Genomic DNA, 13,133 nt, shown 5'->3' with positions numbered 1-13,133 from the left:
TGCATCCACTGCGTTAGCACGCTGAGTTCCTGTCCTGGATATCTGTCAGGCAGCTACGTGGGCATCCCTGCACACGTTTGCTAAGCATTACTGCTTGGATAGTCAGATCCGTCGGGATGGCTACTTTGGTCGTTCGGTCCTGCAGGAGTTTCTAATATGATCTTAGTTCGCAGCCCACCACCGAGGATAGCATTGATTGGGTATCAATTCTAAGGTAAGGAATCTGCAACTAGAAGTCTCTATCAGATGTACAAGTTACTTACCTTCGGTAATGAAATATCTGGTAGAGACATATTCTAGTTGCAGATTCCTTACCGCCCACCCATCCTCCCTGCTTGCGAACTGATTTCTAGGGACAGGGATTCCCCCCTTCCAGGTCCTTAGCTCTGGCGCACCAATCTCAGTGTTCTTAGCGGCTCTGCGCTCTAGCGTGGAAAGTCTTTAAAAGAAACTGACGTCACTGCGCGAGGGCTGCGTCTATGTACTACTCCCGACGCCATCACGCCGACCACGACGCCTGCGGAGTCCACCGACGCCACCTACTGACGCGCAAGGGTATTGTTCGAAGAAAAATCTCCAGATCCAGTCTGACGCCTGGGGGAAATTCTAAGGTAGGGAATCTGCAACTAGAATATGTTTCTACCAGATATTTTGTTACCAAAGGTAAGTAACTTGTACGTCAGGTCAAGTGTGCAAAAAGCAGTTGATTTCAAGATGCCCTAAGCTAAAGTTTTGGATGAGTTGTGGTGGGCACACCGCAATACTCCCAACTTAGTAACTCTCAAATCTCCTTTGTTTTGGGTGAAGGGAAGGGTGGGAAATACCAAGTTAAATCCTGCTTGAATGAATGGTGGGATTCATGATTTGGGATTGACTGTAAGATGAAGCATGTCTAAGTAATTGTAAAGCTCAAGTTAAGGCCTTGAAAAAGAGTTACTAAAGCAGATACGGGGAAAGGTATGAACAAAGGAAATGTGTAGAAACTGTACCTTGGAATGTCGGTGAATTAGCCTTGGTGAATATGCCAGGGTTTTTGAAGACAGGATTGTCGAAATTCATGGAGCCCTTTGTCATCAGAAGGGTAATGAGTAATGTGGAATTCAATAATGGGGATGAATTGGAGGATGTCTAGATTAGTAAAATTGGAAAAGAATTCCAGAAGCAATCCTCCACTGGCTATTGATAATCTCAACCATGTTCCAGCAATGTCCATTAATGGTAGAGCTTCAATGGGGTGTGGGTGTGAAGTAAGATCTACACACTGACCTGGCTGGTGGGAGGACTATGAAATTTGGAAGTATTAAGTAGCAGTAACCAGATTTTCTGGAGGTTTTATCAGATTTTTATTTCAGACGTTTTATCTTGTGTATAATCATGCCTGTTAAAGTGTAGAATATTTCAGAATTATTTTATTAAGTGCAACTATGTTTTAACTTATTGTTCTGTATTTTTCTTCTCAGTTGTAACTTTTTGGGACCACTTTGTGGATCCTTATGTTGGTTCAAACCCCATTGTTTCTATTGTAAGTGTAATGGAATTGTGTTACGATCTTCTGTGCCAATCAGGTTGGAATGTGTTTCAACCTTCTAGAAGGGAATGCATAATAAGACAATGTAAAGGGTGGTTGAACTCGAGTGGTAGACAGTTGGAGGTGGACATTGAGAGAGGTAATTCTCCTGTCGGTTGATGTTACTAGTATCTAATGCATCCACTGAATTTGACCAGGGTTGGCGACTTGATCTCAAGACAACTTAACACTATGCTATCCTGTTGCTGTCCAAAAAGGAGCCAAACATGTTAACATGGCCTCATGCTTTTTAGATTCCTTTAGTTTAATAAGGACGTTAACAAGGCTGCCTATAGTACGAGAATAACATTTGTTTTGTTGTTGCAGCTAAAGTAAGTGTTCAGCTTTGTAATTTGAACTAAAGAAGAGGCTATTTCCCAGGCCCAATTTAAGATGATGGATGTATGCAAATGTGACTCTACAACAGAAAAAGTTGCAATTGATGGTTATAGTTGTGTAACACGTTCCTTAAGAGTAGAAGATAATCAAAGTGCCTGACTGCAAAAAAAAAAGAATCCCTGGTTGAGAAACCGTGCTACAGGCAGTTTCGTCTCTTAAGATGTTTTGTGACTTGATTTCTAATGGTGAAAAATGTTGTCAATTCATAGGAAGTTGTGACAGCAAAAGGCAGAGGAAACCAACAAAAAAGCTGCTAGAATCTATCGACCTGGGCACCACATTTATACCCCTGGACGAAGAGATCTCACCTGTCAAAAAGGTAAGATAGAAAACAATCTTGCTTGTTTGTTGAAAACTAAGAGTTTGTTGCAAAGAATGCATTTACCTATTAAATGATCTGTCTGCGTGGCCTTTAGTTCTTTGAGCCATGCTTCTCCATACCAGGGGTATAGTAAACAGTAATAACCTAAGAGACTTATATCAGAAATGTCTTAACACCTATCAATTGGTATGAGTCTGTCATGATTGTTCTATTATTTCTGAAGCTTATTTTTAGTGGTGTCCAAAGAAAATTGTGTGTGTTGCATTCTGAATTAGTTCTTACAAATGTCTGTTGTCCTAGTAAACACAGCAGGAACAGCAAAATGTTTACTAGAAAATGTATGTCTGACCAGGGGAATGTAAGTTCGTTTTTCAGACCCTGAAAGGGGTTTTGGGAACTTAAGTGTGCTCCTCTGCATAAAAAGCTAAAGCTACTCGTAGAGTGAATCACTCCATTGCTAGGAGCAAAAAAAAAAAACATTGCTACTAGAGATAGACAGTAGATTTATTTCATAAAAGTATTAGTTTCACCATTGATATTTCAAAAATTTGAAAATCTGACCTGGCAAATGCCTTTTATATGCTTTAAATTTAGCCATGAAAGCACATAGCACTCATTGTTGTCTAAAAAAGCAAATATTAAGTTGGAATCTCAGTGGAAGCTTCCACTTGTGTGTGTTCATTCTAGACCCATAGGCATTGTACAGATGCTGTGAGTCAACCATGCTCAGCTTTCCCGGGTCTTGATTTCTTGTTCTGGTGCTATATCTCCTCATAGTTCAAGGGCTCCACCATGATTTCCAGCTTCCCCATAACTGCTTCCTTGTATTGGTTGACGATAATCCTTGGTATTCTCTCCAGTACACTCCTCAATTCCTTTCAGTATCCCATGTCCCTGCCAGATCTTTAGAGTCACCACCCATGTAGGTGCAGGCTGAATGTCATTTGGATTCAAGATGATGCTGTTGCAGAAATTGGTTTTGCTGAGGGTGAATTGATATGTGTCCTGATTATAAACCCATGATCTTAAACATTTGAACCTTTAAACACTTGAAATGGAAAGGTGTGTGATAATCCACAGATGGGTCCAGAAGGCTTATCAGTGTTTTACAGGGGTATGGTGGATCAGTTTATTCTGTCTCATCCAATATTACCTTCCACCAACACACTTTCATAGTGTGGATTTTCAGCTTTGCAACTCTTTGAGCTTGATCTAAATTCCTGAACATTTACAAATGAATTAGTGGGATGAGAATAGGGAGTGAATAGAGTAGTGGCTAGTATGAAAGCCCTATGGCACACATATAACAGTTTGCACAGTTAAGATAACTATATAATACATGTGTCAGTGACCAGCAAGAGTAGTTAGATTCACATGTGCCTTAAAGCCAAATAAGTTATTTCCCAGAAGTCCCTGAATCTGCTTAAGATCACTTTCCTCAGAGCCCCTTGACCTCTTTTGACCACTGAAAAGGGCAGTAACAATCATCTGTTGATACTGTTGTGTCCGGTAGTTTCTGCATGGCTCCACCCCGTTGAACCCACTCCTCCTGTCAAAAATCTCCATTCAATCCATAGTACATAGCAGTGTAGGAAGGAGGAGTAGGCTGCAAGAACAAGAAGAGTGAGACAGAGTAAATGAACTTCAGAGCAGAAAGAGTTTTCCAAATGAAGATTTGTCCTGATCTTAACAAATTCAGTTAAGCCTTCCTGTGTACGAGGAGGCTGTGGGGCTCATCCACTGGCTTCTAGAATGGGCCTTGTAATCACACAGTCAGGTGGACAGCACTGAACGGCAAGTGACAGAAATTCTTTAGAGGGATATGGCTTAAGATGAGTAGTAAGTAATAATCTTTAAAGAAATGAATGGTAGGAAAAATCCGTCGACACCAGCTCTCCCTTCTGAATGAATATGAGCAATAGATTATACACAAAAATCAGAAGAAATAGATCTCAAAAGAGAGAAAAGACACAAATTATATAAAGTTATTTATCCAAATAGGACTTCTCTTAACATGTGGCAGTCTTTGCGAGCCATAACTTTCACATTGTTCACTGTTGTCTTAAACGACAGGCTAGTCACTCTTGAAGTGAAATTTGACCGTCGTCATCCTCTTTTTTTTCCTATCATTTAACTGTTTAAACACATTCTTCATACTTCAAAACCTCCTTCAGATCTTGTGCAACACCAAATTTTAATGACATTCATTATCCAGTTTAATCCTAACATGATCTAAGACCATAAACTTCCTGCTTCTCCAATGGGATGTTCATTAGTAGTCATAGGCAATGACTCGTTCTGGCCTTGTGGTATTATGCAATATTGGAGGATGTACTGACCTTGGTGCTGAGTGTAGACCCCCTAGCCCATATTGGGCATTTATGACGAGTTTATGAAAAGTGAAACATATCAAAAGCTAACTTTTAATGAGAATCTTGAAAAAAATGTACATTGAATAAAGCAAAATTGATAGAGTGGAAATGATAAGGTCAAAAATCAAACCACTATGAAGTCTTGCTTTATTAAAGGACATGCAGATATGCCACATATAAACTGTCATGACTGACGTTGTATTGTATTAAAAGGTTATTAGGAGTAGGTGCAGCCCAGGCACCACTTGGGACCCGGGGCATGCAAACACATCAAGAACAATGGTTCAAATTAGAATAGGCTTACTTAAGGTTAAATCAGTTACTCATACAGTAAAATTAATCATCATTAAAATTGTAGAAAGAAAAAGCTGGAAAGTAGAACAGGTATTGGTAATATCATAATGGCAAGGGTCATGGCCCCGTAAATAAATGTAAAATAAATAATTGGGCAAAGATTGGGGATTGTTACCATGAAGCACTGGCTGTGCGGAAGAACATGGTGAGATCCTAGAGTGTGTGTCCTCTAGCTTCTTCCACAGTGCTCTGCGCAACTCCACAGAATTGAGGGGCTTTTTTCTAACTACCAAACGTTTTTTGGGATTGTTGCCTACTACTTGTCTTAATATTCTACTCTGTACTGATCTCTTCTTATCTGCCTATTTCTAACTGAGAAACATGCCATACGTTTTCTCAAAAGTCTGCCCTCAGCAGACAGTTCATCAAAAGTCTGCCCTCAGCAGACATTTCATTCAGCAGGCACATAGCCCTGTGTTTTGCAGCGGGACTCATTTCTGGATTCACACGGTGTGCATTAATACGTCATCTAGCAGTTAATACCACAATGCTTCTTTAGCGACTCTTTCTTTTCTGTCTCTCTCTCTCTTTTTGTTGCTGGGCATCGTCTGTTTCCATTTGTTGATATGTCTGTGAGGCATGCGCCCCTGAAGCCCGTGAGTGTGGCCGCCATAGACATATTATTATTATTATTATTGTTTTTTTACACTATGGTCGGAAAACAGAAGCTTAAGCTCCACAGATACCGAAAAGGAGTTGAAAATTCAACAGATTGTCGATGGAAGCTGTTGGAAAAGCAATGAAGAGAAAATATCCAGAGGAAAATATAATTCAAAGAACTGAGAAACACCAGAAAACCACAGAGAAAATATGTGCAGCATGTGGAAAACCAACCGCTCAGTCAGAGAATGCGCAGACATGGTGGCATGAATTGTCGAGGGAGATAGATAATACACAATTTAGATTCGGCCCCAAGTACCTGTAGGAAAGTACCCTCTTTTTGTCATGGTTACCCCCACTTTTTGCCTGCCGGCAGTGTGTTTTGACTGTTTTCACTAGGATCCTGCTAACCAGGACCCCAGTGATTGTGCTCTTGCCCTATAAATTTGGTTGCTTAAGAATTTGCACACCCCACAATTGGCATCCTAGTGCCCCCATATAAGTTCCTAGTATATGGTACTTAGGTACCCAGGGCATTGAGTCACCAGGGGTTCCCCATAGGCTGCAGCATGAATTGTGCCTTCCATGGGAGCCCATGCAAATGTGTCTACAGGCTTGCCATTGCAGCCTGCATGAAATGGTGCATGCACCCTTTCACTACAGGTCGCTGCACCAGGTCACTATAAATCACTCCTGTGGTAGGCCCTCCTAACCCAGAGGGCAGGGTGCAGGCACCTGTGTGTTAGGGCAGCCCTGCATGAGCAGAGGTGCCCCTACGAACTCCAGCTCCGTTACTCTGGACTTTATGAGTTCGGGGAAGCCATTTTACCCGTGACCTGAACACAGCTGTGTCCAGCTACAAAATGGTAACTCTGAACCTGAGCATGTTTGGTATCAAACAAGTTGGAATCATACCCCAGTACTGTTGTCAGTATTGTTTGTGTGATTCCATACATTCTGGGGGGCTCCTTACAGGACCCCCAGTATTGCTCCTACCAGTCTTCTGCAGTTTTCCAGGCAGCCCGTGCTGCTGCCAGCCCTCACACAGGTTTCTGCCCTCCTGCTGCTTGACCAAGCTCAGGCAGAGGAAGGCAGAACACAGGATTTCCTGTGGGAGAGATTGGTAACACCCTCTCCCTTGGAAATAGGTGTTACATGGCTTGGGATGGGTAGCCTCCCCAAGCAACTGGTGTGCTTTGAAGGGCACATTTGGTGCACTCCTTGCATAAACCGTTTTTCACCAGTCCAAGGACACATGGTCCCTGCTCTGGTGCGAAACTGGATTAAGAAAAGGGGAGTGACCACTCCCCTGTCCATCATCACCCTAGGGGTGGTGCTCAGAGCTCCTCCAGGTGACCACTTGATTCTACCATCTTGAATACATGGTGGGCAGAGGCAGCTGGGAGCATCTGGGTGGCCAAGTCAGGTAGGTGACATCACAGCCCCCTCCTGATAATTGGTCACCCTGCTAGGTGACCAATCCCCCCTCCTGGGCTATTTAGGGTCTCCCTCCTTGGTGGGTCCTCAGATTCGATGTGCGGGATTCCAGCAGGACTCCTCTGCATCGTTTACTTCATTTTCTGGCCACTGGGACTGCAACTGGACCCTACAGGAACCAACAGTCGGCCACTACTGCGACACCTCCGCTCTACATCATTGTTTCTCCGGCTCCTTCCAACAACTGGAACTTTCCCTGGCTGTGCATTCTCTGAGGGTGACGAGTCTTCAGCCTGCACAAGAAGCAAGACAGAATCTCCCATGGAGTGAAGGATTCACTTTCCTGCATCTGTAGGCACCAACTGCAATGACGGCCGGCTGCATGGCTCTTCTCTCCTCCAGAGCTTCATGGATCCTCTAACACAGGTGGTGGTCTGTAGTGGTCCCCTTTGTCCTCTCTACCGGCTGCCCAACTTGGGAGACGGTAAGCCCTTGCCTTTCCTTGCATGACAGTACCCCTGTGCACCGTGACTCTTGCAGCTACCAGGGCGTGTTTGTTCCTCCGACGAGAGATCATCTGACTCCGTGTAGTCCCGGCCTCTAGCACTCCTCTCTGCAAAGCGCAGTCACCTGCCTACTGCTCCAGGGACGTGGGACTCCTCTTCAAGTTTGCTGAGTGGGCCTTGCTGCGACTCCTGTGCCTGCTGCCATTGGGTTGCCTGTCGGGGCTGTCTCCTCTTCTTGTGACTCTCTCAGCTGCTGAGGGTCACCCCGGATTCCCCTCCTTGTGTCGAGGCCACTGGACCTTGCTCGTCCTATTCTGCTTTGCAACCCTTATTCTCCATCTCTTGCCTTTGCCAAGGCTTGTTGGTGGTTTTCCAGCACCACTAACCAACTGCATCTCAACCACCGACGTGGTACATCACTTGCATCACTTCTAGGACTTCTCTTCATCTCCTGTGCTGCACTGCTGTCCTTCGTCCACCGTCGACCTGGCCCTGCATTCACTGATGGTTGAGTAGTGGCAGCTGTCACAACCTGACACTTCAACTCGAACTGGACTTGGTCCCCTTCCTTTGCAAGTCCTCTTCTGTCATGATCCACCTTTGGGCTCTTCAAGTCTTGGTTGGGTCTTGAGTAATCCTTTTCCAGATTCCTCTTGTTGGTTTGGGGGAAAACCAGGTACTAACCTCCGCTCTCCTGGTCACTGGGGGTCACTCTGGTTCTCACCTGTTGGGGCTCCTAGTTCCTCCAGCTCCCTTCTACCTATTCCACTTCCTTAGGTGGGGGGACTGCTTTTGACATTCCATTTTTTTAGTACATGGTTTGTCCCTCCCCTAGGACCCTCAGTATTTGCTGTTGCTTTTACCAATGCCTTTTGCTTTCTATGCTATTTACTGATTGCTAATGTGTATAAAATAGTGTGTTTACTTACCTCCAGTTGGGGTATTGGCCATTGGTATTACTACAATAAAGTACCTTTTATTTTGTAACATTGTGGTTCTTTCGTCTGTGATAGTGCTGTGTGACTATAGTGGTATTTCATAAGGTTTGCATGTCTCCTAGATAAGTCTTGGATGCTCATCCACACCTATCTCTAGAGAGTCCTGGCTTCCTAGACACTGCCTGCACTTCACTAACAGGGAATACCTGGATCTGGTATAAGGTGATAAAACAATAGGTGCTCACCACCCACCAGGCCAGCTTCCTACATTGATGGCAGTGGTGGGATGAGACACTTGCAATTGCCTTACCACTTTGTCACTAGTCACTTTCCACAGAAAAAGACATTACAAGTTTTTAGGTACACACTGCACTTAGTGTCAGGATTTCTAGTCTCCTAAGTTAGGGATCTAGCATAGCCCTTGCTCCAAACTATTCTTGGGAGCCTAGTTGTTAGAGTAGTTAGGTGCACCCACACCACTGTACCAACAAGTTCTTCAGTAGAGCACACCTCTCAGGCCCCACTCTCTCACTACGAGTCTCACTATCCAAGAGTTGAGGTAGATGTGTGCCTCTGGAAAACTAAAGACAAACAGCAATCCCAGTAAGTGTCTGCTTCTGGGGTTACATCTCCAGGCTGACCCTCCAGTCCTAGACAGGGTAGATTTAGTCTACACTGGGGAGGGTCAGGAAGACTCTGGGGAACACCACAGCCTTGTTAGGAACGCAGCAGGTAGTGGGAAGGGGTCATGCCAGGAGGCCCACCTTTACTTCTAGAGGGTTGATCCAGGGAGTTCTCAGAAGGAGGGACAGACCACCCTCTGTAAATACCTATGTCTTCTCCGTGTCTGAGGGGCCCCACTCCTCCAACTCAGAGGAAGATTCCTTAGATAGGGAGCTTAGGAAACTGAGGTTGGAGGAGGCCAAGCTGAGGCTGCAGCAGAAACAGCTAGCCATAGATAGGGTGGCCCTAGCAGTGGAAATGGAGAGACAGGAGTTGGGGTTAACTCTCCCTGGTGGCACCAATCTTAACTTTAGTGACACTAGGATCAGGGGGTATCCTTATGATTCTAGGAACCTGAGCAAGATAATCCTGCCTTACAAGGTGGGAGATGCCCTACACAAATGGTTCACTGCTTTGGTGAGGGCCTGTAAAGTACAGAAGGTCTCCCAAAGACAGTGGGCAGCACTCCTGTGGCTTTCCTTCTCTGACAAAGGCAGAGACAAACTCCTCACTGTCGGAGAGGAAGATGCAGGCAATTTTACAGCACTCAAAACTGCACTGTTAGATGGTTTTGACCACTGAACAATACACAATTAAGTTCAGGGAAGCCAAAAAGGAGTCCTTTTAAGATTGGATAGGTTTTGTGGGCTGCTCAGTTAAAGCTGGTTGCATGGGAGCAAAGTGACTGACTACCAGGGCATATACAATTTGATTCTAAGAGAGCACATTTTGAATAAGTGTATATCTGATCATCTGCATCAGTACCTGGTAGACTCTGATCTGACCTTTGCCCAAGAATTGGAAAAGAGGGCAGACAAGTGGGTCTGCACCAGAGTGAGTAGAAAAACTCACACAGGGGGTGACCACAAAAAGAAGGAAGCAGGTAAGCATCAAGCCTATAAGGATGTTCCTCAAAAATGGAGTGGGCTGCAGCCCCTTTGAACTTTTATTTGGACACCCTGTTAGGGGTCCCCTTGCTCTTGTGAAAGAAGGCTGAGAGCAACCCCTGAATCCTCTAAAACAGGACATTGCGGTCTACGTATTAGGCCTCAGATCCTGGATGACTGAATACATGAAGAGGCTTTCCAAAAATCTTCAGGCCAGCCTAGAATTGCAAAGGCATGACCAGAAGGCTCTTCTGACTGTCTACCAGCCAGAACAGAAGGTGTGGGTCCCGGAGCCTGTGGCTCAAAGGGCACTCCAAGACAAATGGAGTGGACCACACACTATTGTGGAGAGATAGGGTGAGGTCACCTATATGGTGGACGTAGGCACTCCTAGAAGCCCCACCGGGTGCTTCATGTGAACCGCCTGAAACCCTGCTAAGACAGACCTGACATTGCCCTTGGCAACTGATGAGGGACAGGAAGAAGTGAGTGAGCCTCTCCCTGACCTCTTTGCCCACAGTAAAGTTGATGTCCTTGCAGAATGCCTTTCTGAGTCTCAAAAGGATGACTGCAGAAATCTCCTGGGGCAGTTCCCTGAACTGTTCTCTCTGACTCTTGGTCATACTATATGCTGTAAACACACCATTGGCACAGGTGACAGCCTGCCTGTCAAAAGTAAAAATTACAGGCAGCCTGATCATGTCAGGCAGTGCATCAAAGCTGAGGTGAAAAAGATGCTAGACCTGGGAGTTATTGAGCCTTCAGACAGTCCTTGGGCTAGTCCTGTAGTCCTTGTCCCCAAAACCACACTCTCAGAATGGTAAAAAGAGAGGTTCTGTGTGGACTAAAGAGGTCTCAATATTCTAATCAAGACAGATGCTCATCCTATCCTTAGGGCAGATGAGCTAATAAATACACTGGCTTCTGTCAAGTATCTTAGCATCTTTGACCTGACAGCTAGCTATTGGCAGATCAAATTGTCAGAGGATGACAAACCGAAAACAGCATTCTCCACTCCTAGTGGGCGCTATCACTTTACAGTGATGCTATGTGGAGTGAAGAATACCCTTGCAACATTCCAAAGACTGGTGAATAAAGTTCTCCAAGGCCTGGAAAGCTTCAGTGCAGCTTACCTTGACTATAAAGCTGTCTTTAACTCAACCTGGGAAGATCACCTGGTCCACCTAGGGAGTTTACTGGATGCCCTATCAAGGCCTCAGAGTGCCAGATAGGGCAGGGAAAAGTGGTTTACCTGGGGAACCTGGTAGGTGGAGGCCAGATTCAACCACTTCAGGGCAAAATTTATATGATTCGGGATTGGACTGCCCCTACCACACAAACCCAGGTCAGAGCCTTCCTAGGCCTGACAGGGTCCTATAGGAGGTTCATTAAGAACTATGGCTCCTTTGTAGCCCCCTTAAATGACCTCACATCTAAAAGGATACCAAAGAAAGTTTTATGGACAGCTATCTTGTATAAATCTTTTGATGACCTCAAACAGGCAAGTACCCTCTTTTTGGCATGGCTACCCCCACTCTTTGCATGCTGGCAGTGTTTTTTGACTAACCAGGACCCCAGTGATTGTGCTCTCTCCCTCTAAATGTGGTTGCTTAGGACTTAGCACACCTTTGGCATACTGGTGTCCTCATATAAGTCCCTAAAATATGTACTTAGACACCCAGGGCATTGGAGCACAAGGGGTTCCCCCAGGGCTGCAGCATGTATTGTGCCACCCACGGGAGCCCATACAAAAAGTGTCTGCAGGACTGCCATTGCAGCCTGCGTGAAAAGGTGCATGCACCCTTTCACTACAGGTGACTGCACCAGGTCACCATAAGTCACTCCCATGGTAGGCCCTCCTAGTTCGGAGGGCAGGGTGCAGGTACATGTGTGTGTAAGGGCACCCCTACATGACCAGAGGTGTCCCTATGAACTCCAGCTCCATTACACTAGACTATGTAAGTGCGGGGAAGCCATTTTACCTGTGTATTGGGCACAGGTCCAGCTACGTAATGATACCTCCGAACCTGGCATGTTTGGTATTAAACTCCTGATAGGTTGTCACCCTGCTAGGAGATCAATTTCCCTTCCTGGGCTATTTAGGGTCTCCCTCTTAGGTGGGTCCTGATATTCGATATGCAAGATTCCAGCAGGACTCCTCTGCATCGTTTACTTCATCTTCTGGCCACTGGGACTGCAACTGGACCCTCCTGGAAGCGACAATCTGCAACTACAGCGGCGGCATCTCTCTGAAGCATTGTTTCCCTGCCTCCTTCCAGCAGCTGCAGCATTTCCCCGGCTGTGCATTCTCTGAGGGTGATGAGTATTCAGCCTGCACAAGAATCAAGAAGGAATCTCCCATGGAGTGAAGGACTGCAACGACGCCCGGAGGCGTGGATCTTATCTCCTCCGGAGCTGCATGAATCCTGCATCGCAGGTTGTGGTCTGGAGTGATACCGTTGGACCTCTCCACCAGCTGTCCAACTTAGGAGACGGTAAGCCGTTGCCTGTCCTTGCAGGACAGTACCCCTGTGCACCGCGACTCTTACAGCTGCTAAGGCTTGTTTGTTCCTACTCCAAAGGATCTTCAGGATCCAAGTAGCCCTGACCGCCAGCACTCCTCCCTGCAAAGCACAGTCTCCTGCCTGTTGCTCCAGCGACTCCTCTTGAAGTGTGCTGAGTGGGCCTTGCGGCGACTCCTGTGGGTTGCCTGTGGGGACTGCCTCCTCTTCCTGTGATTCTCCCAGCTGCTGAGGGACACCCTCGACTCCCCTGGACCTTGCTGGTCCTCTTCAGCCTTACAACCCTTCTTCTGAGTCTCTTACATTTGCCAAGGCTTGTTGGTGGTCTTCCAGCCCCACTAATTGACTGCATCTCGACCGCCCACGTGGGACATCACTTGCATCTCTTCTGGGACTTCTCTTTTTCCCCTGAGCTGTAGTGCTGACCTTATTCGTACACCGTCGACCTGGTCCTGCATCCACAGAAGGGTGAGTAGTGGCTCCTGCCACAACGGGACACTTCAGCT

At 45.8% G+C, this 13,133-nt stretch overlaps 1 protein-coding gene across 4 annotated transcripts in view; it reads left to right on the top strand.

Annotated features, from left to right (window-relative positions):
- Positions 1-13,133, top strand: part of LOC138304453 (histone-lysine N-methyltransferase, H3 lysine-36 specific-like) — a 1,084,114-nt gene that overhangs the window by 590,966 nt on the left and 480,015 nt on the right. For all 4 annotated transcript variants that reach the window (XM_069244523.1, XM_069244520.1, XM_069244521.1 and 1 more), the window contains one exon: positions 2,176-2,285. In XM_069244523.1, the coding sequence (XP_069100624.1) occupies positions 2,176-2,285 (110 nt within the window). The remainder of the gene's footprint in view (positions 1-2,175; positions 2,286-13,133) is intronic.

The sequence above is a fragment of the Pleurodeles waltl genome, chromosome 7 (genome assembly GCF_031143425.1).
Source record: "Pleurodeles waltl isolate 20211129_DDA chromosome 7, aPleWal1.hap1.20221129, whole genome shotgun sequence".
Classification (NCBI taxonomy): Eukaryota; Metazoa; Chordata; class Amphibia; order Caudata; family Salamandridae; genus Pleurodeles; species Pleurodeles waltl.
Note: the sequence above shows the minus strand (reverse complement) of the source record. Positions and strands in the feature narration are given on the sequence as shown.